The sequence below is a fragment of the Brassica rapa genome, chromosome A09, assembly GCF_000309985.2.
Source record: "Brassica rapa cultivar Chiifu-401-42 chromosome A09, CAAS_Brap_v3.01, whole genome shotgun sequence".
Taxonomy (NCBI): Eukaryota; Viridiplantae; Streptophyta; class Magnoliopsida; order Brassicales; family Brassicaceae; genus Brassica; species Brassica rapa.
In genome coordinates, this window is record NC_024803.2 from 16,176,507 (window position 1) to 16,204,173 (window position 27,667).

At 33.5% G+C, this 27,667-nt stretch overlaps 3 protein-coding genes across 3 annotated transcripts; all 3 read right to left on the bottom strand.

Moving 5' to 3' along the window:
* Positions 1-212: 212 nt before the first annotated feature.
* Positions 213-1,578, bottom strand: LOC103839676 (cytosolic sulfotransferase 12). The gene has a single exon (XM_033280541.1). It carries the CDS (start codon positions 1,347-1,349, stop codon positions 363-365), a length of 987 nt encoding a protein of 328 aa, XP_033136432.1. The 5' UTR covers positions 1,350-1,578; the 3' UTR covers positions 213-362.
* Positions 1,579-3,422: 1,844 nt separating this feature from the next.
* LOC103839675 (cytosolic sulfotransferase 12) lies at positions 3,423-4,738 on the bottom strand. The gene has a single exon (XM_033280550.1). It carries the CDS (start codon positions 4,557-4,559, stop codon positions 3,588-3,590), a length of 972 nt encoding a protein of 323 aa, XP_033136441.1. The 5' UTR covers positions 4,560-4,738; the 3' UTR covers positions 3,423-3,587.
* A 17,691-nt stretch (positions 4,739-22,429) lies between these two features.
* Positions 22,430-27,552, bottom strand: LOC103839389 (cytosolic sulfotransferase 12). The gene has a single exon (XM_033280542.1). It carries the CDS (start codon positions 27,009-27,011, stop codon positions 26,025-26,027), a length of 987 nt encoding a protein of 328 aa, XP_033136433.1. The 5' UTR covers positions 27,012-27,552; the 3' UTR covers positions 22,430-26,024.
* Between the last annotated feature and the right edge of the window lie 115 nt (positions 27,553-27,667).

Sequence of the window (27,667 nt, forward strand, 5' to 3'; positions counted from 1 at the left end):
TTTATTTTAGAAGTAAAAATAGCAAAATACATTGGAAATGGTCTTAGGTAGCACATCTAAAAATGGCTGATAAGAAAATTAAAGTTTTTTTACGAAAAATGTCTAGCTGTAAATTTTTCCTGTGTTATTATCACATTTTGTGAATGATTAGGAGCTTCAAGGTATGTAAAGGCCAGACTCAATCCATGCTTCACAACTTCGAAAACAAAAGATAATTTAAACATGATTCAGTTTTATTCATACCACAGGTCCAGAACCACAACAACAACAACAAAACAAACATAAAATAATCAAAAACAATAAAACTCACAAGCTCGAAGAAATCAATATTATTAAAAAAAATGAAAATTCAAAGATTGATTTCAGCAAGAAAATTTGAGACCGGAACCTTGAAACTTCTCTTCAATGGTTCTATCTATCACCTCAGCCAAGGACTCAGTCAAAGTATCTCTCCATCCTCCAACCTCTCCTTTTCTAAAGAAAGCTCTGGTCTCCATTCCACTTGGCAACTTCCCTTCCCTATTAACTTCCAAACTACTTAAGCTCTCAAAGCTACACAACTTCACAATCGCTCTAACTTCTTCTTCTCCAACAAAACCACATCCCAAGAATTCAGCTATTCTCTTGATCGTCTCTCCGGTTTTCTTCTTGAGCTCCTCATAAGAAACAAACAAGACCTTGTTCGGGTTCTCGAGACTCGCATACCAATACTCCAACACATGATCCCAAAAGGGTCCACCTATAAATTTCCCTTGACAAAACGCTTCCACTGCTTTTTCAATAGGATAGTCAGCGGTTTCTTCAGGAGCAAGTTTCTTCCCAAAATGCCATAAGGACACAAACATGTCCTTAGGTTTCCTACAACAGTACACAATCTTACAAGGCGAGCTTTTAACGGACTCGGGCAGCGAAAGATGTGATATGTGCGTGTTCATGAGTCTTGGAGAAGACAACTGGGAGAAATCGAAATCTGGAGATTCGTAGTAAACTCCTTCCAAGAAAGGCACAAGGGAGTGCGGATTGGTAACAAGAAGAGGATGCTCACCAGAAGAAGAAGAATAAACTGGAAACTTGTGTCGGTTAATGAGAGCAAAGACAAGAGCCTTTAACCAAGTGGTACCTGATTTTGGATTGGTGACGAGGATAATGTCGGAATCTTTGGCCTCAAAGTGTTTTTGGCAAGTCAAGATTCCTTGTAGTAGCGCTTGTGTGTGCCAACGTCCTTGGAACTGATACATTTGACAGACCAACCAACCTTTCTCGCTTGGAAGAGAAGAAATCAGATCTTTTGTTTTTTGTGTCAGATTTTCATCTCTCAAGTAATCAGGAACAGATGATGATGATGACATTGCTAAGAGTAAAGAGCAGTCTTAAATGTGTTAGAAACTATGAGATGTTTTTCCTTAAGCTCTATATGGGTAATGCTGGTGTGCTTTTATAATAAGATCGTGTTGAATGAGATGTTTGCTCTACAAGTAAACAGCGCAATACTAATATACTATTATACTTGGTTCTTTTTTTTTATCGGACAAATTTTGTTGGTCGACTGGTCAACACATCCGTTACTTGAAGAGCACGTAGATATAATATTCTAAAGAGAAAACTTGAGAGAAGGAGACTCACGTCTCTATGTCAGAAAGTCCAATATGGGCCATAACATTCAGATTAAAATTGTATAAATAAACAAAATCTACATGATGAGATTTGTATTCTTTGTATCAGAAAATCAAATAAGCTCCAGAAGATTGATGCATATGAAACAAACCAAATCATACTACTGAATTAAAAAGGCTCATTGAATAGGAAAATACAAGTTTAATTGAAGCAGATTATTAGTAAATGAATCTAAAAGCAGAACCGATTAGTTTCTGCTCAGTGGTCATGTCTATATAAGGCTGTCAATTGGGTATCCGTGTATCTAAATGTCCATGTTTAGATGGACATTTTTCATATTTGTACTTTTGTAGATAAATAATGACCGGGTCCATTAACGACCACACTTATTAAAGCCCGTATACATTAACAATCATGTCTATATGAGCTGCATATAGGTCAATTTTAATAATTTGACGTAAAACATGAATTTCTGGTTTTGCCACGAAAAAAAAACTTTTGCTATTTTGGCGAATTTTGTAAAGTTTGTTAGTTAAGCAAGAATATGAATTTTTGCGGGAGAACTCATGTTTGATTTTCTGATTTAATGAAAAACATTGTTTTATGGTTTTTACAGAAAAACTCATTATTTCGGTTTTATCGGAGCGGGCAAATTTTGTTTTGGCGAAAAAACTTTGTTTTGTCAGAAAAATTAGTTGTATAGTTTTGCCTTATCTGGTTTTGCCGAAAATTTTCATTTTTTGCAATTTTGGGAAAAAAGAATTTTTTTTGTTTCAGCAAAAAAATTATTTTACGGTTTGGGTGGAAAACAAGATTTATGGTTTCTGCGGAAAAAATCTTTTTTTTTTACGATTTGTAAAAAATCATTTTTGTAGTTTTGCCGAGAAAACTCATTTTGTAGGAATTTTTTTTTTCGGTTTTCCGGAGAAAACAAGATTTTGTGATTTGACGGAAAATTTTACTTTGCAATTTGGCAAAAAAAAAATTTATGGTCTGATGAAAAAAATTCGTTAAAACGATTTTGGTGAAAAAAATCATTTTTATGGTTTTGGTGACAAAAATAATACCCAATCTGATTTAAGTCAAATTTCTACTTTTAAAACTGTTGGATCGACTGTTGAAAATAAAAAAAAGTTGTTGGATCGACTACATCCGCATAACCCAACTATTCTTTTTCTATGGAGAAATTAGGCTTGTCCTTTTTAGCAAGCGATATATATGGGTAGGGATGGCTCCTCATTACTAAAGGTCCTATTCAGATTAAAAATTTTGTGTCTTTTTCTTTAAGATAAAAAATCTGAAATTTTTTTCTGCCCCTTTTTTTTAAGCTTAAAAACTTCAAAAATTTTTGGATCCCAAACGGGTGCTTACTTTGCCTATGCTATGGGCCGGGCATGTATATGGGTTTGACCGGAACTGATCCATTTGGATTTAGACATGATCAAATATTGTTTCAGCCAGTCAAATATTGTTTCAGCCAGTCAAACAAAATGCTATAAAGAAAAGATTGTGACAAAAGAAGAACTTCTACATCTTGTTTTCCCATTCATATTTAAAAGTCTCGCAACAGAGATCTCAGAGTCCAAGAACATGTTTAATTCTCTGAACCTTGTCTATACTGAAGTTATCACCATTTTTTCCAATGACTCAGACAAAGCATCTCTCCATCCTCCAACCTCTCCTTTTCTAAAAAAAAAAAGCTTTAGTCACTTGGCAATTTTCCTTCTCTATTAACCATAAAAAGAAATCAAACAAAACATGTTTATTTCCAAATTGTAATCACCAGTATTGAAGTTATTGACTATCAGTTGACATTTTAATTAGGGGTGGAAATTAGAAAACACAAACATTATCCATTTTATTCGTACAAGAAGAAGACCAACAAAAACTCAACCCTCAAGGAAAAAACCAACAAAGCCACAAGATTGAAGAAAGCGAAAAAGAGAACATAACAACAAGTCTTAAAGATTGATTCAACAAGAAAATTTGAGACCAGAACCTCCAAACTTCTGTTCAGTGGTTCTATCTATTACATCCGCCAAGGACTCACTCAAAGTATCTCGCCATCCTCCAGTCTCTCCCTTTCTAAAGAAAGCGTTAGACTCTATTCCATTTGGCAATTTCCCTTGTCTATTAACTTCCAAACTACTCAAACTCTCAAAGCTACACAACTTCACAATCTCACTCACTTCTTCCTCAGCAGTAAAACCGCATCCAATGAACTCAGCAATTCGCTTAACCTGAACTTCAGTCTGCTTCTTGAGCTCCTCGTATGTAACAAACAAGACCTTGTTCGGATTTTTGAGGCTTTCGTACCAGTACTCCAACACATGATCCCAAAACGGTCCACCAATAAACTTCCCTTTACAAAACGCTGCAACTGCTGTTTCAATCGGGTACTCCGCTGTTCTTTCTGGAGCAAGTTTCCTCCCAAAATGCCATATGGAAACAAACATGTCCTTAGGGTTTCTACAACAATATATAATCTTACAAGACGAGCTCTTAATAGAAACCGGCAGAGAATGATGCGTTAAGTGCGTCTGCATGAGTCTTGGAGAAGGCAACTCGGCGAAATTGACCTCAGGAGATAAGCAGTAATCTCCTTCCAAGTAGGGTACAAGGGAGTGCGGATTGGTAACTAGAAGAGGATGCTTGCCAGAAACTGGGAACTTGTGTCGGTGAATGAGAGCAAAGAGAAGAGCTTTTAACCAAGTGGTGCCTGATTTAGCAAGGGTGGCGAGGATAACGTCGGAATCGTTGGCTTCAAAATGTTTTTGGCAGTTCACGATTCCTTGTACCAGAGCTTGTGTCTGCCAAATTCCTTCGAATTGATACATTTGACTGACTAACCAACCTTTCTCGCTTGGAAGAGAAGAAAGTAGATCTCTTGTTTCTTGTGTCAGATTTTCATCTTTCAAGTACACAGGAACAGATGATGATGCCATTCTCAAGAGTATAGATAAATCCTGAAAATGTTAGAAACTATGAGATTTCTTTCCTTTAGCTCTGCTTTATTGAGGTTGTCTTTGTTGTCTTTATATACTTGGATATTTTAAAAAATTAGGAATTTTGCCAAAATAGAATGAAAAGAAAAGGAAATTTTCATGTTTACCAATTTTCTTGATACCATTATTCATGTTTACCACGGCTAAAGAGATATTTTTAAAATATATATTTTTTGTTAAATGGCAAAAGACTCTTATACTCTTGTTCTCTTTATATATAATAAATAATTATTTAAATAAACAAATTTTTATTATGTTTTCAAATTATAATCTTTCAAATTCGATCTTTTTTATAAACTATTTTTGAATTTTTTTTCAAAAAAATTTATTAATATAAAAATTTATAAGAAAATAGAAACAATTGATGAAATATTCATATACACACACTTGTTTTTTTGGGATCTAAAATTTGTTAACTTAGAAAATTTAATTATGTTCTACGAAAAGAAGATGTCATCTTTTACGAAAAATCTCATGGTGGAAATAAAAACAATTGATGAAATACTCTTATACACACACATGCTTACGGGTTAGTTATATGTTCTCTAAGCATTTTAGAAGCTGCATTATACGGATAAGAATAACCATATTTCCAAAAATTTAGTTATAAAATTTTCTAAAAATATTTTGAAATCTTTTTATTTTCCTAAAACGTGTACCTGTGAAATTTCATGTTTACCACTTTCATGGTACCACTTTTCATCTTTACCACCACTAAACGGATATTTTCAAAATAGCTTTTTCATTAAATGACAAAAAACTTTTATACTCTTGTTCTCTATATATATATAAAAATCATTATTTAAATAAATAATTAAAAAATATAATTTTTTTTATGTTTTCGAATTATACTTTTTCAAATTCGAACTTTTTATAAATTTTATTTTTTGAATTTTTTTTTCGAAATTTTTTATTATTTTTTTTATTATTTTTTTCAAAATTTCTTTTTAATTTTGTTTTCTTTTTTTTAACCATTTATTTGTATATTTATTAGAATCCTAAATTTCACATTCTAAAAACTCCCACCCCTCAACTGTAAACCCTAAGTCTAGATTAGTTAACACTAGGGGTATAAGTATCTTTTAACCTTCATTACAAATGAGGTTAAAAGTGATTAGTGTAAACATAAAAAATGGTACTATGAACGTGATATTTGTGGCAAATTTCCCAAATTTATACTATAGGGACACACTAAAGTTGTTTTATATTATAGGGATAAAGATTGTGTTTTCCCATTCTATTTTTGTAAAATTCCCAAAATATTATGCTCATGTACATTTATTATATTAGGCCCCCCTATTATATTGTAATTAAAGACGGCTTGGACATATTCCCTCACTTTAAAAAAATGTATGCTTTGATATTGTCACACATAAAAAATATAGGAAATTGCCACAAATATCACATTTATAGTACTATTTTCATGTTTACACTAACCTAGACTTTAGAGTTGATGAGTGCAGTAGGATTTTTGGAATGTGAAATTTAAGATTCTTAAAAATATATAAAAAAATACTTAAAAAATAAAAAATTGTTTCAAACATAATTTTCGATTTTCAAAAAAAAAATGAAATTTTTTTTTTTGAAAAATGGTTAAAAACAATAATAAAAAGTTTGAATTTGAAAACATATAAAAATTAATTTTCTATTTTTTCTATTTTGTTTATTTAAATAATTATTTATTATATATATAGAAAACAAAAGTATTAGAGTTTTTTTTGCAATTTAATGAATAATGTATTTTTGAAAATGTTTCTTTAGTAGTGGTAAAGATGAATAATGGTACCATGAAAATGGTAAACATGAAATTCCCCCAAAAAATATATTATATTTTTTTAATATATTGTTTTGCAATTAATTATTTTCTACAATTTTTAACCAATAGAAATTTGATAAATATAATTAATTTTTTAAAATTATGATTTAGCATTAGCTATTATAATAAAATGCTAAAATGTCTTTTATTAAAATAATTTTTTAAAACATTGATCATTTTGAAGTATTGAATATGAGAGAATTTCATGTTTACCACTTTCATAGAATAACTAGCGCTTAGTCGAATCATTTGGTAGTTAGGCTAGGCATAGATGTTAAAGAATTACTAAGTTATTTAATATATATATTTTTATTTATATAATATATTTTTATTTCTTTTATTTTAATTATAAAATTATTTTAATGAGATCAACATTAAATATACAAAAAAAATTAAAATAGATAATTTTTTGTCTTTCTGCTAACATTATTTTGGTTAAGGTTGATTTGATAGGACCTTGACGCCGCTTAATCCAATTATTAGAACAATGGTTTGACTAATTCCTGAGCAAAGGTGTACCCCATAATTATACTCTTTTTCGGATATTTAACTGGGACTTGAAACATGACTCTTTATTTGTATGGTCACACAATTTTGATATTGCAAAATTACTTCAAACCCATATCTTAAACCACAAAATTAATATAGGTATGCTTCATTTTAAACCACAAATTTAATATAGGTATGCTTCATTTTAAACCACAATTTTGTTTTTTTTTTTGTTTTATTGCTTTGGACATCTCGATCAGACAAGGGAGCTATGCGCATAGATAAAACGTGTTTAGAACATGGGTTGTGGTGCGTGTGCAACTTTTACCCACAACATGGATATATAATCACAACTAGAAACTTTTAGACGCCATTACTATACATAATAAATTTTAAATTATATTATATATTTTAAATGAAAAATATAATTTACATTTTTCTATTATTTTTAATAAATTCATGATTTTATTTATAATTAAGTGGTTTTATTATATGATGTTTTTAAATACATTATGTTTGTTTTGGAATCTTTTTCGTATGTTTTCAGGTTTTAGAGTGATTTGGAAGAAGTAGTGATTTTTGAGATAAAATGATAAAAACACGTAGCTGACTATCAAACATCCTAGCAATCGATGATTGAAGATGATAATCGATCGACACACACTTTGTGTTGTCGATCGTAAACGAAGCGCGTAAAGGCCAGATTTGGTTCCAACCGACTTTAAGCCCAAGTCCCACAAAAATTACCAGATTACCTCAGACGAGTTTTAACCTAATATTTATGTGCTCTGCCTTTGTTCTAGACAACACACGCTTTCTACACTTTCATACTTTCATACTTCCATGCAGCAAAATACTTAGAGTCTTAGGTTTGGAGAGAAGATCCAAGAAAACCTTCAAATATTTGTGATTGGAAGTCCAAGTTTTTCTACTCTTATCTATTTATGCAGTTTTCATATATCTTTGTTATGAATTGCTTAGCTATGTCTGAGTAGTTCTCTTTGTTAGATTTAGGGTTCAGATATTCATGAGGGAATAGCCCAAAATATAGGAATGCTAAGTGTTAGGAAATCCATCAACTAAACTGTTCTTAATGCTTGTGTTCTAAAATAGCTAACTAGAACCTTGCCTGTAGATATTATATGGCGCAAGCGGAAGCTTGGTTCTCTGTCTGAATTAGTTCAGATTGTGTTAGGATTGCTAGAAACAAGCGGAGGCTGATTTAGTTAAACATAGTGAACACGTCAAACCCGTGCGAAGCTTCCTTGGAAGGTTCATCGATCGACAACTCAATAGTTACATGGATCGACGGGCTGATAGGTGTATTGATCGTCAATCCATAATTGGTATTGTTCGACACTTTCTCAAGACCAATAATCGACATATGAGGTCTTAGATCCGGCAATAAATAGTCTAAAAATACGGAAGTTGATAGACTATACTCTAAGTTTGAGTTCTAGAATATCCAATATACACTTAGTCTCTATATCTCTATAATCCTGATTGTTTGAATAGAAACCCTAAGTCTAACGCTTTTCATATCTGTTTCAAAACCCAATCAATCAACTGAGCAATTACTTTGTTCAAACCACTGCTATTTACATTTAAACCTATTTACCTAGCTTAACCACATAACTATTAGATCTTCTGTGTGTCTTAGCTTCCTGTGAATTCGATCCCTAAATGCTACAACTCTACCTCTCTCAAATGTTTGAGAGAGTACAAATCATTCTTTAGGATAATTTGAGTGATATCAGTGGTTAGACACCAAGTGAACTTTAGTATTAGCTATTTGTCACTAAGTTTCATAACTTGGTCACTAAGTTAGATTAGTCACCAAACATGTTGTAAGCTTGAAGGAAGCTTGAAGATCAAGCAATCCTAGTCCTAATAAGATTATGATCTTTAGAGATAATGATCAATATTATATTTAGGAGTTATCTAGATATATATGTTTACAATTAGGATTAGGATAAATGTGGTCTTATATAAAGACAATGTCGAGTTAGGGCATTGTGTGTGTGAGTTGAGAGAGCTTAAGTTTTGAGTGAGTTTCTTAAGCAATAAGAAGAGTGAGTTCTTATTATCTTTGAGTTCATACATACATTCGAGTCTTACAAACAATAATTGGTATCAGAGCTTGAGGTTCAATCAATTATGAGTGATCTTGTGGTAGCATCACCTTCGATAAAGAAGGAAGGAGGATCTTCCTCTATCAAGTGCCCGATATTGAATGCAACAAATTATACTGTATGGGCTATGAGGATGAGGATTCTTCTCCGACTACACAAGGTCTGGGAGATCGTAGAGACCGAAGCAGAGAATGATGAGAAAAACGATATGGCTATGGCACTGTTATTTCAGTCTATACCAGAGTCGCTTATCTTGCAAGTTGGGGAGTTGAGCACGGCAAAGAAAGTGTGGGATGCAATCAAAACTATGTATGTAGGAGCAGAGAGGGTAAAAGAAGCTAGACTGCAGACGCTTATGGCGGATTTTGATCGTCTCAAGATGAAAGACACAGAGACAATAGATGAGTTCGTTGGAAAGATGTCAGAGATATCTTCTAAATCTGCTGCTTTGGGAGAAGAAATCGTAGAACCGAAACTAGTTAAGAAATTTCTTTAGTGTCTTCCCCGAAAGAAGTACATTCATATTGTAGCTGCATTGGAACAAGTACTCGATCTAAAGACGACGAGCTTTGAGGACATTGTTGGGCGGCTAAAAGCATATGAAGAACGTGTGGCAGAAGAAGAAGAAGTTCAGGAAGATCAAGGAAAACTGATGTATGCAAACCAGGAAACACAATCTAACCGAGGTTTTGGTAATGATTATAGAGGAAGAGGACGTGGGGGAAGGAACTACTATAACAGAGGAAGAGGCAGAGGCAGATACTACACCCCACGCGATCCTTCTAGAGTCACATGTTACCGGTGTGATAAGCTAGGACATTATGCGACTGATTGTCCTGATCGTTTATTAAAGCTTCAAGAAGCACAAGAAACAGAGAACACTGAGACTCAAGAAGCTGACGAACTTATGTTACATGAGATTGTGTACTTGAATGAAGAGAAAGTGGTTCCAAGCAAATATGAAAGTGATACCGGAGAAGATGATATTTGGTATCTCGACAACGGAGCAAGCAATCACATGAGTGGAGATAGAAGATATTTTGCTTGCATTGATGAGTCTATTACAGGTAAAGTAAGATTTGGTGACGACTCGCGTATAGATATAAAAGGCAAAGGGTCCATAGAGTTCATGGATAGAAACGGTGAGCCAAGAAAGATCGTTGATGTATACTTTATCCTGGATTTGAAGAGCAACATAATCTCGTTGGGACAAGCTACAGAGTCGGGATGTGATATAAGAATGAAAGATGAACATCTTGTTATGCATGATCGGGATGGAAAGTTGATTGCAAAAACAGTGAGATCGAGGAATCGTTTATATAAAGTTCGCATGAGAGTTAAAAACACAATGAGCTTGTTGACAACTGAAATTAGTGAAACAAACCGGTGGCACGCGCGGTTAGGACACATCAATCAGGATACAATGATATCAATGGTGCAAAGAGGACTTGTCACAGGGATTCCAACGATCAATATTGAGAAAAACGTGTCTGATTCATGCTTACTTGGCAAACAAGCAAGACAGTCTTTTCCACAAGCAACAACTTATAGAGCCTCAAACCTATTGGAGCTCATTCATGGTGATCTATGTGGCCCTATAACACCAAGTACAAGCGCTGGCAACAGATATATATTTGTGTTGATTAATGATCATTCTAGGTATATGTGGACTGCGTTATTAAAGGAAAAGAGCGAGGCATTCAAGAAATTCAAAACGTTCAAGAGTCTAGTAGAGGAAGAGGTGAAAACCAAAATACAAACTTTTAGAACTGATAGGGGAGGAGAGTTTGTGTCGAAAGAGTTCAACGAGTTTTGTGAAGCATCAGGAATCAAAAGACATCTCACGGCTCCTTATAGTCCTCAACAGAACGGTGTTGTTGAACGGCGAAACAGGACTTTATTGGAGATGACAAGGAGCTGTCTGAAACATATGTTGGTTCCAGATTACTTATGGGGAGAAGGGATCAGACATTCTACATATCTTCTAAACCGGATAGCCACTAGAGCTCTTAAAGATCGAACTCCGTATGAAGTCTTGAAAGGAAGAAAGCCAAATGTTGCTCACCTTCGAACGTTTGGATGTATTGGGTATGCAAAAGTCGATTCAAAGTTCTTAAAGAAGCTCGATGATAGATCAAAACTTCTAGTCCATCTCGGGACAGAACCTGGATCCAAGGCGTACCGTATGCTTGATCCACATACCAAAAGAGTAGTAGTCAGTCGCGATGTAGTGTTTGATGAAACAAAGGGATGGAACTGGAAGCATGATGTCTCTGAGAAGTCGTTAAGAGGGAGCTTCAAGGTTAGGTTGGGAGATTTTGGTAATCATGGCATACAAGGTAATGAACAGGCTGAAGCAGAGCAAGAAGAGGACAGTGGTGATATTGTTAAAACCGAGATCATAGACGTTGAAGATGATAACACCACTAGTGAGGATGAGCATGAGTCAACTGAGAGTCAACATGTGCTGAGAAGATCGGAGAGACAGAGTATTAAGCCAAAGTACTTGGATGATTATGTCTTGGTCGCTGAATACGAGGGAGAACAGTTGTTACTAAGCTTGAACGACGAACCAAGATGTTTTGAAGAAGCAAAGGAACTGAAGGAATGGATTCTAGCGTGTGAAGATGAGATAAGGTCTATCACCAAGTTGGATTGTTGGAGCCTAGTTGAGCTGCCTCGAGGAGTAAAACCCATCGGTTTAAAGTGGATTTTCAAAATAAAACGTAATGCAGACGGAAGCATTAATAAGTACAAAGCTCGTCTAGTTGCCAAAGGATATGTTCAAAAATACGGTGTAGATTTTGAGGAAGTCTTTGCACCAGTGGCTAGAATTGAAACCATAAGACTATTGATCAATCTTGCAGCCTCTAACGGATGGGAGATTCATCACCTTGATGTCAAAACCGCTTTCTTACATGGAGAATTGAAAGAGACAGTATATGTTGCGCAACCCGAAGGTTTTGAGATAAAAGTAAGTGAGGGAAAAGTCTACAAGTTAAAGAAGGCGCTGTATGGTCTCAAACAGGCACCGAGAGCATGGAATCATAAGTTAAACAAGTGTCTAATGGAGCTTCGGTTCGAGAGATGTATGAAAGAACCGTCTGTGTACCGAAAGACTTTGAGTGGTGAGCTTCTTGTCGTGGCTGTGTATGTAGATGATCTGTTTGTCTCAGGAACTAGCTTGAAGATGATTGAAGAGTTTAAGAAAGAGATGGCAATGAAGTTTGAAATGAGTGATCTAGGGAGACTCACCTACTATCTTGGAATTGAGGTGAATCAGCATACTGAAGGCATAACACTCAGTCAGAATCGTTATGCTAGAAAGATACTTGAGGAAGCTGGAATGTTAAACTGTAACTCTGTTCATATACCAATGGAAGCGGGACTTAAGCTGGCTAAATCCGAAACAGAGAGAGATATTGAGGCGACTAACTACAGGAAGATCATAGGATGTTTCCGTTATCTGTTGCACACTAGACCAGATCTGTCTTACTGCATAGGAGTGTTGAGTAGATACATGGCGAGTCCAAAATAATCGCATGGAGTAGCGGTAAAACAATGTTTGCGTTATCTACAAGGCACGACCACGTTCGGTTTGACATTCTTTCGATCAAACGATGCGACAAAACTGGTGGGCTATAGTGATAGTAGCTATAACACAGATTTGGATGATGGTCGAAGTATAACAGGTCACATTTTCTATCTTGGAAGGAGTCCAATAAGCTGGTGTAGCCAAAAGCAAGACACGGTTGCGTTGAGTTCTTGTGAGGCTGAATTCATGGCTGGAACTGAGGCTGCAAGGCAAGCTATCTGGCTGCAAGATCTTCTTGGCGAGATCATGGGAACGTCATATGATGGCACGGTTCTAAAGATTGATAATCGATCCGCAATAGCACTTACAAAGAATCCTGTGTTCCATGGTCGAAGCAAACACATTCATTCAAGGTATCATTTTATTAGAGAATGTGTTGAAAGGAAGTTAATTGAAGTAGAGCATGTGCCCGGGAGTGAACAGAAGGCAGACATTTTAACAAAGGCTTTGGGGAGAATAAAGTACAAGGAGATGAGAGAGATGATTGGAGTTCAAGATTTGAAAGACATGAAGTTCAAGCTTAAGGGGGAGAATGTTGTAAGCTTGAAGGAAGCTTGAAGATCAAGCAATCCTAGTCCTAATAAGATTATGATCTTTAGAGATAATGATCAATATTATATTTAGGAGTTATCTAGATATATATGTTTACAATTAGGATTAGGATAAATGTAGTCTTATATAAAGACAATGTCGAGTTAGGGCATTGTGTGTGTGAGTTGAGAGAACTTAAGTTTTGAGTGAGTTTCTTAAGCAATAAGAAGAGTGAGTTCTTATTATCTTTGAGTTCATACATACATTCGAGTCTTACAAACAATAAAACAGACTTAACTTAGTCATCAACTTTAGTAAAAAGATTTTCTATCATTTTACTCATCCTATGGGTTTACAAATGTAGTGGATTTTTTTCCATATAAAGTACAACATTTACTTCACATTAGATTATATTTTTACTCAATTCAATAGGTTTGTAAAATTCTATTCACATATACTCATTTTTTACTCATCCCAATTGACTTAAAAAATAGTTCCAACACATGGGGGTGGTGGGCTTCCATGAAGTGAAAGCTGAGTTGCTCCATAAAGTTCATGCCGAGTTCCAAAAGATGAAGGTTAGCATAACTGGAGATTTCAGGAGTCTCAAGGCAACCATGAATCATATGATGGAGATAGTGAAAAAGATCCTTAGCGGAAGAAGATCTGATGGTGGTAATGCACCACGATACGTAGAAGAAAACTTGGCTCACAAGACTGCAGCACCAAAACGTCTACGAGCACGATCTTCTCCAATGAGACACAAGCATCGCAATTCTCGGGAGGCAAGGCAGCAATGAGAAGAGCTAAAAGTCAAGAAACAAAAATGATGTTATTTTACCTTGGGTTGCATCAGTTAATATTTAGGAATGAAAAGATTAACTTGAATCTATATAACTGCTTCGTAAAAAGATTAACTTCTCCTCCTTAACTAATGGAGATCTCAGCCCAATAATAGCTTTTTATAACTGCAATTAACGCCAAAATCAATTATCTGATTCATCTCGTTCTGGTTCTTTTCCTAAACACTATCTCCATTGCTTCTGCCTCTTCCATTATGGAAGTTCCATACAACGAAGCTTCTCATGCGTCCGCCGCTCCTCTTCACTTACCCGTCTACTTCAGCCCCTCTTCCTCTGCAACAATTACCGCTGATTCCAAATCCGTCTTTCTAGGTCGTTGCGCTCGTAAAGATTTCCGAGTCTTATACCAAGTATCAAATCTTAACACCACTGTATATTTCGGCCTTCTTATCAAATTGTATAACGCTAAGCAACCATTTGACCTTGAAACTGAGTTTCAGGAAGTGAATGGTTTTAAGCGTGTGTACTTATACAGTGCTGCAACTTCTCAGAAGCCTACAGCTGTATTGGAAGCCTTGCAGAATTATTATGAGTTTTATAATTCAAAAGTTCATCAAGAATCCACTACTTAAGGTGTTTAGTATTCTCTGTTCACGTGTACCAGGATTTGATCATTTGATTGATAAATGTTGGTGACCATTTTCTGTTTCACTGTTTTGTAGTGCCACCAAGGCTAGAGATTAATTTGAGTTGGCTAGGAAAAAATATCTACCAGGATGCTTAGGACTTCGTTCATTTTGGAAGAGTCAATGCTTAGGACTTCATTGAGTGCCAATGGTTTTAGTAAACCAGGATGCCGGCCCTGAAGCTACTATTTTACAATTCAGTTTTGAAGATTGTCTTGGGGCTCTCATTGATAAAGTCATTATCGACCATAGTTTAGGTGGTATCTCGTAGCAAAATTTGTTATTTATTTTATTTTATTTTGTAAATTTGCACGGTGAATAAATAATGTAATTTACTTTTCAATATATTAATTATTAATCTAGTTTGATTTTTTCTGATTTAATTAATTATTTTGTTTGCATTTTTAATTGTTTAAAAAAATATCTTAATCTTTTGTTAACATCAATTATGTACAAGTGATAAAAATCTTTTAAATCAGTAGTTATAAATGATATAATTATTAAAATCACTTATGAAAAATGATAATAATTTTACATCAGTTATTAATAAGTAATATAAATAATTTGTATCGATTATTGTAATTGATACTAATTTTAACATCACTTAAATAAATTGATGTAAAAGTTAACATCATTTTTTTTGTAACTGACACATATACACATCAATTGCTAGAAATGACATGAATATTTTGTATATTTGCATCAATTATTGGTAAATTGATGTCAATTATTTGCATCACCACTTTCAGAGTCACTTATTTAAATGATGCAAAAGCTCTTAACATCATTTATAAATGATACATATATTATAAATAAATGATGTGAAACAAGCTTTTTTTTTGTAGTGATCTCTAGGTTCTATGGGTTTTTTATATTTTTGCGGCCAATAGAATCTGAATTAGCTTTCGAGCAGATCAGATTTCAATTTGTATTGTGATCAAACCTTCATTCAAGTTAATTATATTTACACTTTTAGCAAAAAAAAAAAAAAACCAGTAGAACATAAACTATTTAACTCGTCCAAGTTTGGGTCTGGATTTTGTTCTACATCACCTCTGAAACATATAACAAACGCTTCCACCAAAAGAAGTAAGACGAGAGGAAGAATCACAACACGAACCTTGAGGACAAGGTTCTATTTAGGAATGGGAGTATTGATACGTGATAAAGTGGTGATGAACTGGAAGTCAACAAGAAAGAAACTAAACCTCAAGTTTACCGACATATCCTATCTTTACTTCCTTTTCTTATTTCAATTATTTAATTAACTAGTCTCTGCTCCTAGGTTATAGGATCCCAGATTCTCTTCCATTATCTTTATGCTTAATGTTTTGTTGGGAACGTAAGTTCCGTTTGTTTCTATATAAGAAAAACCAAAAAGAAATAAAAAGGCAGATTGAATTTGTAAAAAGAAACTTGTGTTTTGTGTTTTATTAGTTTGTTCTTCACAAACTCTTTTATCTTTGAGGAGGGGCCTTCATTGACCTCAAAACAAACTTGTGTTCTAAGATATCAAAGGGGTGATAGGGTTCACTCCGATCCTGGTAGCATGATGACATTGCTAAGAGTAAAGAGCAATCTTTAAAAAAGTGTTAGAAACTATTAGATGTTTGTCTTAAGCTATGTTTGCATCTGTAAGGGTAATGGTTGTGTGATTTTATTGTAATATTGTTATGATGAATGAGAAGTTTGCTCTGCAAGTAAATAGGGGGAAACGAAACTTGATCTATCTTTGGGTGGTATAGTTAAAGCGTCCTTTACTTGTAGAGCAAGTAGAAATATTATTTATAAGAGAAAAAAACATGAGAGAATGAAACACGTCTTTAATGTCGGAAAGTCTTAACATTTTAAATAGTGTTATAAATATAGATTTTGATCGGCGTTTAGAAAACATTGGTTTATTTTTGAAACTAAATAACAATTTTATATGAATTTCTATATAAGATAATGTATAAGTATAGACACATTTATCCGAAACCAAAGAACCGTACAAAAAATAGTGCGAATCGAAACCAAATGTTAAAAACTAATAATGCATCTACATTTAAATAGTGCTAAAAATTCTTATATTTTTATAAATTATTTAATTCCTTTTGGTGGAGTATATGTGATTTATAGTCGAATTAAGATACATGCAGTGATTTATAGTCAAATTAATTAAACTTCTCATAGTACATAAAATTGATTAAACTATTGGATTTGTCATAAATGTATTGTATTTGTGTTATCTATTTTATTAAAATCTTTTACTTGGAGGTGGCAAAAGAGCTCGTTTAAACCCAATAATTTTCATGTTCAAACCCAGCGGAAGCATGTTTTGGTCTTTTTGTCCGTTTATTAAATGCATGGCATACTGGTAATTACATTATCATCTTCCTTGTAACTTTCTTTAGGCTTTCTGCAAATCTTTTTTTTGACCGTCAACCTTACATTCGTCGAAATTCACTAATTCTATGAGCTTTTTTGTTGTTTTTCATCATAATTGGTATATATATCTTCCAACATGTGATATATAACATTTAAAACTCTTAAAGAATGACCATTTTGTTGAATCCGATTTATCAGCCGAAGAGGCTGGAATCATCGCAGTAGATCTCCACAGTGCTTTCCGGCACCGCTAAATCGGGTGCCACGGCCGCGTTTTAGAACTTGATCTTATTATTTCAAATGTTTATAGAAAACGTTATAGTGGTCTACCTATACAACAACATTGTCTTGGTTTTTATGTGAATAAGTAACATTTGAATAAGAATATTGACCTCTTGTATTTTTGCTTTAGGAGAAAAAGACATGTAATGAAAAAAAAAACTATAAGGTAAAGATGATGTTACATAGCTGCTGGATATAACGATTGTTATTGCTTTTTTTATATTGGGTGAAATGAGTCTTGTATTGATATGAGATTAATGAGACATGTTTAGAGAAAAGAATAATAAAGTATAGTTGGTGGATATGTTTCTTTTTTATTGGGTGAAATGAGTCTTAATATGAGATTAATTTGACATGTTTTGAGAAGAATATAATAAAGTATATAAACTATATTGTGTATATATCATTCTCGTGTAGGACATGATATGGTCTAATTAATAAAAAAATATATGTCGTATAACTTTGTCAAGTACAAAAAGATGTGACCTAATATATTATTGTTGGAGAATTTTAGGTTATTTGTTGTTAGTCAAACATTATGGTACCAAAAATATTGTTACTTAATGAAATGATCTAACAACTTTGTTTAAGTAGATTTTTATGATTATTTCCCTTTTAATAGTAGAGATAAGATGAAAATCGTATTATTTGTATATTATATATATTTATATGTATTTAGGTATTATATTTTAGTATATATATTACTTCTTCTATTTCATATTATAGTGTCACTTTAGCATTTTTTTCTTGTTACAAAAAAAAATGTTATTTTAAAATTCCAATGCAACTTTCAGCTTAAAATTAATTACAAATGCATTGATTTTATAAATAATTTCATTTATCTCAAATATTATTGGTTGAATATGCGTAATTAATAAAAACTTTAATGCATTTCAATCATTTTTTTAATTTGTGTGAAAAGTATCAAAGTGACATTCTTTATGAAACAGAATATGACATAAGCTCTGACTCTAGGTTTAGGATTTTTGGGTTTTAAGCTTGGTAGTTGTCTTTTGGATGATATAACTTTGGTCCGTTTGCTGCCGAGTGCCGACCATAGTTAATTAGTTTTTTCTCTTGTTGTTGGTTAGGGCTTTCATTCCAAAAAAAAAAGTGTTGTGCCGCTTTGGTGAACCATTTTGTATGTGCAATAAAAAAAAATATTTCGGTAAAAACAAGAAGAAAAATGATTGTTCATTATAGAGGGGGGGGGGTGAAAACAAGACAAACTTCTTATCATCAAAATTTATAAAGAAAATAAGAACCAACTAAAATTCAATTTATATTTATATGCATATTTTAAAGACTTTTACATAAGGTAGGGGATTTGATTTTCATAGAATGTAATTTTTTGCAGATTATAGTGTTATTTTGGCGTTAGTTCTTAAATTTAGTGTTGTGGGTTGAGAGTCGTGGTTTAGGCATTGAGGACAGTTTCCGATCAACTTTCTCCTATTTTCTGACAACAATTTCGAGATATCTTACCAATATTGGACATACTTACATCTTTCGAAAGAAATATTTCCGACTATGTAAAACTGACCATCAATTCCGTCAATAATCGGTTGGAAATAGCCATTTCCGACCGATTTCTCACGGATTTGACCGTCAGGAATTGCTCTTTTTCTTATAGTGGAAACAGCTTTCTATCTGCTCAAGTTGTAATCGCATTCCTCGTTATATATATCTACAAATTGTTACTTGCTTCCATCCATGTTTTTTTTGGCCATGAGACCAATATTTTAAGGTTTCGCAATTCATTAACCATTCATTAAATACACTAGATTTTTTAACCGCGATACACGCGGATAAGATATTCTATGTATTTTTCAATTCTGAAAAAATAATGTAAAATATAGTATTACATTATTTAAAGAATATAAAATAAGACTACATAACATAAATACATTTTTTAAATTTTATTTGTGGAAATCATTATGTTGTTTGATTGTTCTACTTGATTCACATATTTGCATAGTTATTTGTGATAGATGAATAACTATATTTTATTATCAGTAAATAATATATATTTATTATATAATATAAGAAAAATAAAATTATTTACTTTTAAAACAAACTTGTCTCATGTTGGGGACTCAGTTATAGACATATCATATTCGAATGAGACATTTTAACAGTTATCAATCTTCTAAACAGTCAAGAAACAAATCTGAATATCAAAACAATATCTCATACGATCTCTTTGTGGAATAACTGCTCTGAAGAAATTGAATTTAGGCATCAAAAATGACTGGAAATGATGTGCAGAGGTGTTATCTAAATCAGCTTTACAAAGTAATACTATTCATAATTCATATATCATTTAAGTCCATCATTTCTTAAACATCTTGAAATAACTGATACTAATTAATAATAAACTTTTGGCTGGCAAAAAAAAATCAAATTTGTCTAATTATCCCTTAAATATTTTATCAATATTTTCTAAGAAGCTTTCAATTGATATCATAGTTTATTTTTATTTGTTTATTTTTGTTAATTTTAGAGTTTTCTGTATTAAAATTTTTTTTCCATACTAAGCTTATATTTCTTTCACATAATATATATATGTCATAAAAATTACCATCAAATAAGTTTTACTTATTTATTATTTTGTTTTAATGAAAATACACTTTTTTATATAATTTAATTTAAAATAAAATTATATATTAATTTGTCGTATTCTAACAATTTGATTGATTTAATTAATTTGCTTTGGTGGATAACTTAAAAAGTTTTCATATGAATCGAAGAAAGCAAGCTTATGTTGTTATATTATATTTATTTGTGTATATGGAATCTATATTGTGGGAAGCGAAATTCGCACTGTGGATAAATAAGGAAACTAGGAAAACTCTAACTTCTCAGAGGACCCGGATATCTGCTAATTACCACACATCAAGCAATCAGAACACGAGAATAACAATGATAAGAATAAGAAATCGAAAAAAAGAGAGCAAAGTAGATCTTATTCTGAATCTGCGTATGAGCGTTTACAACAAGGTGTAAGCCTGGACTCGAGAGCTGTCGGCGAGATTCCTAGTTCTAGCAAACCTAAGACAGTTAAACCTAATTGAGTCGCAGCTCGAAATAACAAAAACGGAAAATTGCCTAAATTGCTCTAAGTGCTAAGTTTGCTCTGAAAAAAGTTTTTTTCATGCTCCTCGCCTAGGACTTCTTATATACTAGATCCAAGGTCGGTTTAGGCTTTTACTCTTCTGCCCTTAAGCCGTCATAGCATAAAAATGGAGATATTCCATTTTTCCCGATCTTCACAATTATCTTCAAAACTTCCGTATTTATCCGCGGAAACTTGGCATTTATCATTTCTTATGGACCAACGTAAACCGTGCTGTGGTTTACGGGCTTTTAGTTAAGAAATCGTAGGATGGGCCTCAAGTCGTGTCTTAGGTCCCTATGGGCCGTCTTCCGACTTGACACGTTTATTATGATTTCTTTCGATAAAGAACGAACTTTCTGCAGTTTTTAATCCCCAAAGTTTGTTCGATGATTTAGAATAGCGGAAAACATAGACTGATCTCGCTATGGTCTTCGGGAGATAGCATTTGAAGGTTTGACGAGAATGCATGGACTGGTGTCGTACCGATGTTCGAAAGAGCCCGGTCGCTACGCAACGACCGAACTTTGGTCGAGCCCGGTCGCTACGCGCCAAGCTCGGTCGCTATGTAGCTTGGTTTAAAATGGCGAATGGCGACCCCTGGCGACGAAGTGGTCGAGTGTCGCCTAGCGCCATGGCGACCAGAAGCGAGCGCCATGTGTATGCTCTGACAAAAAGTAATCAAAGCCCTATATACTCATGTTATAAGCTCTATGCACTCATGTTGCGATCTAATAGCTTTAGAAACTTTATTTTAAAACCAAAAACATCAAATCCACTATAATTTAATCTAAAAAATTTTGTACACCATTACATATTTTTAAGTCTAAATAGCAAGAACACCAACTTAAATTACCAAATCACAAACCAAATCAAAACACTAATTCCTAAAGCTTTAATACTCATATTTTGAATCATTTTCTTCATTTTCTAACTCTTTAGTGAAAGAAAATTAGGGTATGCATATAAAATTTACGTACGGTTTGATAATAAACTCATGTCCACGTCAAATACTCTTACTAAACCAGTTTAAATCAAACCAACTTCTATACTTGTTTCAAAGAAACCAACTGGTTTGTCTACTTGCACCAAGCGTCGCCAAGAGCGCTTTAGGAAAATCATAAAAGCTAGGGAAAGCGAGGGAAAGCGATCGCTTTATGTAACTCGCCTGGCCAAGTGGTGTTGACGCGATGAGGTCATCGCAAGGGGTCGCCTAGCGCCATGGCGACGGAAGCGCTCGCCATTTTAAACCAAGCTACGTAGCGACCGAGCGGGACGGACGCTCGGTTGCTACGTAGCGACCGAGCGTGGCGCGTTTAGTCGCTGCATAACGACCTGTTTTGAGCTTTCGTCGGACGTCTCGTTCTTTCTTCCGCAAAGATTTTTCATAAGAAAGAATCTATTGCGAAAAGTATTCATCGGATAAATTCTTATTTTCTTCTTCGGACGTTTTAAATGTTAAATTTGTCGCAAACGTTTTTGACCCCAACATATATATAATGCTAGTGTAATAAAGAAAGAACATTATTTTTTTGTAACTTCAAAAAGATACATTATTACAATTTAAAATTAATCAAAATTGAATAAAATGGTAATTAAATAAATCTAATTATTTTTTTTTATCTTCTTTAGTTGGATTCTCAAGAAAAGAAATCGATAGGTTTAATAAATGTTTCAAAATTTGCTGTGTTATTGTTTTGTCTATAAATTACAAAATTTATTGAATTGATATATTTAATTATTGAACCCTTAAATAATACTTTATTAAGACATTAGATAACTATATTTTGAGTTGTTTTGTCAAAATTGTACAAAAATATATGTTTTTTCATATTTGTCACGACAATTTATATGTTAAACTTACTTTTACAAAATTCTTAACTTTGTCACGAAAAAAAAATCTATGCTTTTTCATATTTGTCAATGTTCTCACACTTTCAAAGAATATATTAGCTTAGTCACTTAGTTATTTTGTTTACAAAACAAAGTATCGGAGTCTTGAAAGTTTAATCCATATTATTGTAAATGTACATAAGAATGTGATTACATATTTAGTGATTATTGTATATGTGTCCAAGAAAGTTTCAATGGCTTAGTGGTATTTACCCTATATTTATGTCATACTAACCTGAGTTCGATCCTTTCCTTTGCATTGTTTTTTTATTTTTTACGAAAAAATAAATGAGATGACGTGGCAACTTCAGGTTCTCTGATTGGACGACTTTTTGTGCCTACGTGTACACTCTAAATGACTTCTCCAAAAAAGTAAGCATTTTGGGTATCAATAAGATATGTTAATAAACCCACCACTTAAACTAGGTCCTAACTAAAACTTTAATGGTATTTTATATAATTTTAGGTCGACTAAGACCATCAACAATGGGAATTTTTCAAGAGTAGTCTCACCATTTATATCAATAAATAAATATGTCTCTGAATAACGTTGAAAATCCATGCGAGTCTCTTATTTCTCAACTTTATTAAAAGATTTTCCAATTAATTATGATATAAATTGTGAGATACTTCCCTTAAATAATTCACGTTATACATGTGATAGGATGGAACGGTCATTCATTGAAGCAGTCATGAGAAAAATGGGTTTTTCAGAGATATAGATTGACTGGATTATGAGATGCATTACTTCAGTCAAGTATAAAGTTCTCATGAACGGAGAACCAAGGGAAAATATTGTCCCTGGATGAGGTTTACGTCAAGGGGATCATTTGTCTCATTTCATATTTATTCTATGCACGGAAGCGCTCGTTAGCCTTCTTAATCATGCAGAGAATCAAGAGAAGATAACGAGGATGCGATTCGCACGCGCTAGCCCCTCGGTATCACACATTCTCTTTGTTGATGATAGTTTATTCTTCTGTAAGGCGGAACACCGTGAATATGAAGAAGTTATGAAAGTAGTCAGGAATACGGGAAAGCATCATGTCAATGTATCAATTTTGACAAATCCTCATTACTCTTTGGTAAAAGGATTACAGTGAATGACCAATAGAAGATCAAAAATACACTTGGTATCCAAAACGAAGGCGGAATGGGCTCTTACTTAGGAATCCCAGAGGATATTAGTGGATCAAAGTGAAAGCTATTCGCCTTCTTAAAAGATAAACTATTACACATAGTGAATGGTTGGACTGGTAGATGGTTGTCTAAGGGAAAAAATGAAGTTTTGATTAAATCCATCTTGGTAGCTCTTCCGACTTATGTCATGTCCAGTTTTCTACTTCCTTTGGAGATATGTGAGAACCTAGCGAGTGCCATTGCACAATTTTGGTAGAGTTCGAATCCACCAAAAAGAGGAATCCACTGGGCAAAATGGGAAAATATGTTTGCACCCCGAGAGGAGGGAGGAATTGGTTTCCCAACGTATGTATGGACGAGTATTATAGCTGCGAGAAAGATATTACTTTTGGGTATCAGAAGCAAAGTGCATTCAGGATATGAAATAAATGTGTAGGAGGATCCTTGGATTCCTTCGACGCCAGCAAGGCCGGCTCGCTCCCAGGTCCCAGTAATACACCCAAAGATGACCATCAGCAGTCTTATTAATTTCAAAACAAGGGAGTGGAATGCTCGACTATTGGACAATATATAGATCAAGAAGATATATCGATGATTCATAGTTTGGCCATAAGCCCTACTCATCGACATGATACATTTTGTTGGAGTTACACCAAGAATGGTCAATATACTGTCAAGTCTGGATATTGGATTGCTACAAATTTGATGAGAGCTGATGAGGATAGAGAAGTTCTACAACCCAGTTCATTAAAAACAATTTCAAATCAACACTACATTAAATCACTTGAAAACTATAATGCTACAACTCCTAAAAATCATTTTAACGAAACCGAATAAACAAAGCTCACCCAAGAAAATACATAAAATTTAAAGCCAAGAACATGATAACAATGTCATATTTACCAGAATTTCCTTTTGAGAACTCTAATCCGCTGCACGAGCATTTTAGCAAAGCTTCTAACTTAAAATTACAATGCAAACATAACAAATCACAACTAAACTCGTATGCAATACTTTTTATTTTTCAAAAAATAGCCTTAGAAAATTAAAATAAAGCATGGTTGGTAATATCTGTGAGTTATCTATAAGTTAGACTCGTAAACCAAACTAAAATCAATGAACATACCAATAACCCTCATCGTTTTATATGACTTGGCCTCTTTGTTATTCATTATTTTGCGCTAAAATAAAATTAAAACATTTCCGATTTCTCTATTTTTTTCGGAAATTGGGAATGATTTTTGTGTTGTTTCTCTGGAAATCTTGATCAGACAAAGGAGTTATGATGATTACACGTCATGGGTCCATTTTAAACCACACAATTTGTTTCTGTTTGTTATGTTGGTTTGTATAGATCGATCGGACAAGTGGGTTATGGGCATGGACAAATTGTGTTTAGAGCATTTCAAACTTCACTCCGTCTCGAACAATTTTTTTTTTATCCTATTTAGGGAGTAATAATTTTATTTTATTTTATTTTATTTTCATTCTATTTTAAAAATATAGAGTGAATTAGAAATGAAATATGGAGCGAATTAGAAATGTTTTTAGAACATGTACACTGACGGGTATACCAAAAAAAAAGATACACATCATGACAACAGTATTTTAAAATTGAATACACAGAAACGAATAAGAGTCAGCAGTCTATTTTGTCATATATTAAAACAATTATGATATTATATAAGAGATCAGTTGAGAAGTATAATGTTAATGTTGAAACTAAAACAGTTACTCACTGTTTGACAAAAAACAAAAACAGTTACTCACTTAGACAACAAAATGGCTGATAAACAAATTACAGATTCTTTTACTAAAAATATAAAATTGTATAATTTTGGCTTTTTCCTTTTAATTTGACGTTTCTATTTCGTATATTGAAAAGAGTATACCACCAAACATGGTATAAGGCTAGTGAGTTAAATGCATGCATTGGTATTATTGCGTTCCTAATATTAAACTAGGAATTAAAACACAAATAACATCTCTAACTCATTGCTATTTTCACCTCTATAATAGTATTTAGAGGTGAATTGTTATAACTCACCTCTATTTTTTCCTCTATAATAGAGATTTCTATTTTTTATTCTATTTATAGAAGAAGAAATAACATTCCTCTATTTTTTACTCTACATTTAGAAATTATTATTTTAGAATAATACATTAGAGCATATCAAACCTCTATTATATAATTCTTTTATTTTAGAGGTAAAAACAGCAAAATACATTGGAGATGGTCTTAGGTAGCACATCTAAAAATGGCTGATAAGAAAATTAAAGTTTTTTACTAAAAATGTCTAGCTGTAAATTTTTCCTGTGTTATTATCACATTTTGTGAATGATTAGGAGCTTCAAGGTATGTAAAGGCCAGACTCAATCCATGCTTCACAACTTCGAAAACAAAGGATAATTTAAACATGATTCAGTTTTATTCATACCACAGGTCCAGAACCACAACAACAAGAACAAAACAAACATAAAATAATCAAAAACAATAAAACTCACAAGCTCGAAGAAATCAATATTATTAAAAGAATGAAAATTCAAAGATTGATTTCAGCAAGAAAATTTGAAACCGGAACCTTGAAACTTCTCTTCAATGGTTCTATCTATCACCTCAGCCAAGAACTCAGTCAAAGTATCTCTCCATCCTCCAACCTCTCCTTTTCTAAAGAAAGCTCTGGTCTCCATTCCACTTGGCAACTTCCCTTCCCTATTAACTTCCAAACTACTTAAGCTCTCAAAGCTACACAACTTCACAATCGCTCTAACTTCTTCTTCTCCAACAAAACCACATCCCAAGAATTCAGCTATTCTCTTGATCGTGTCTCCGGTTTTCTTCTTGAGCTCCTCATAAGAAACAAACAAGACCTTGTTCGGGTTCTCGAGACTCGCATACCAATACTCCAACACATGATCCCAAAAGGGTCCACCTATAAATTTCCCTTGACAAAACGCTTCCACTGCTTTTTCAATAGGATAGTCAGCGGTTTCTTCAGGAGCAAGTTTCTTCCCAAAATGCCATAAGGACACAAACATGTCCTTAGGTTTCCTACAACAGTACACAATCTTACAAGGCGAGCTTTTAACGGACTCGGGCAGCGAAAGATGTGATATGTGCGTGTTCATGAGTCTTGGAGAAGACAACTGGGAGAAATCGAAATCTGGAGATTCGTAGTAAACTCCTTCCAAGAAAGGCACAAGGGAGTGCGGATTGGTAACAAGAAGAGGATGCTCACCAGAAGAAGAAGAATAAACTGGAAACTTGTGTCGGTTAATGAGAGCAAAGACAAGAGCCTTTAACCAAGTGGTACCTGATTTTGGATTGGTGACGAGGATAATGTCGGAATCTTTGGCCTCAAATTGTTTTTGGCAAGTCAAGATTCCTTTTAGTAGCGCTTGTGTGTGCCAACGTCCTTGGAACTGATACATTTGACAGACCAACCAACCTTTCTCGCTTGGAAGAGAAGAAATCAGATCTTTTGTTTTTTGTGTCAGATTTTCATCTCTCAAGTAATCAGGAACAGATGATGATGATGACATTGCTAAGAGTAAAGAGCAGTCTTAAATGTGTTAGAAACTATGAGATGTTTTTTCTTAAGCTCTATATGGGTAATGCTGGTGTGCTTTTATAATAAGATCGTGTTGAATGAGATGTTTGGTCTACAAGTAAACAGCGCAATACTAATATACTATACTTTGTTCTTTTTTTTTTATCGGACAAATTTTGTTGGTCGACTGGTCAGCACTGATGAGACTACGCTCAACCATAGTTCAATATGACTTAGTCTTCAAGTTGTTTCCTATGTTTATGCAAATAAAAAGATCACGGCTCCATTTCCTGTTATGTAGGAGAAGAGTGATCCACTTTCCCTTTCACGTTATTTGCTTCTTATACTCTATTTAAATCAATAAAAAACCTATAAAGAGGTAGTCTAAACTACTCAAAGAAAAGTGTGTGTTCTTAGTTTGTCCTTTGGCAAATTCTCTTTGATTTGAAGAGGGACCTTAATTGGTATCAAATCCATGTTTCTAGATCAACAATAGATATCTCTTGGCAAGGGACCTATCAAGCACATCCGTTACTTGAAGAGCACGTAGATATAAAATTCTAAAGAGAAAACTTGAGAGAAGGAGACCTACGTCTCTATGTCAGAAAGTCCAATATGGGCCATAACATTCAGATTAAAATTGTATAA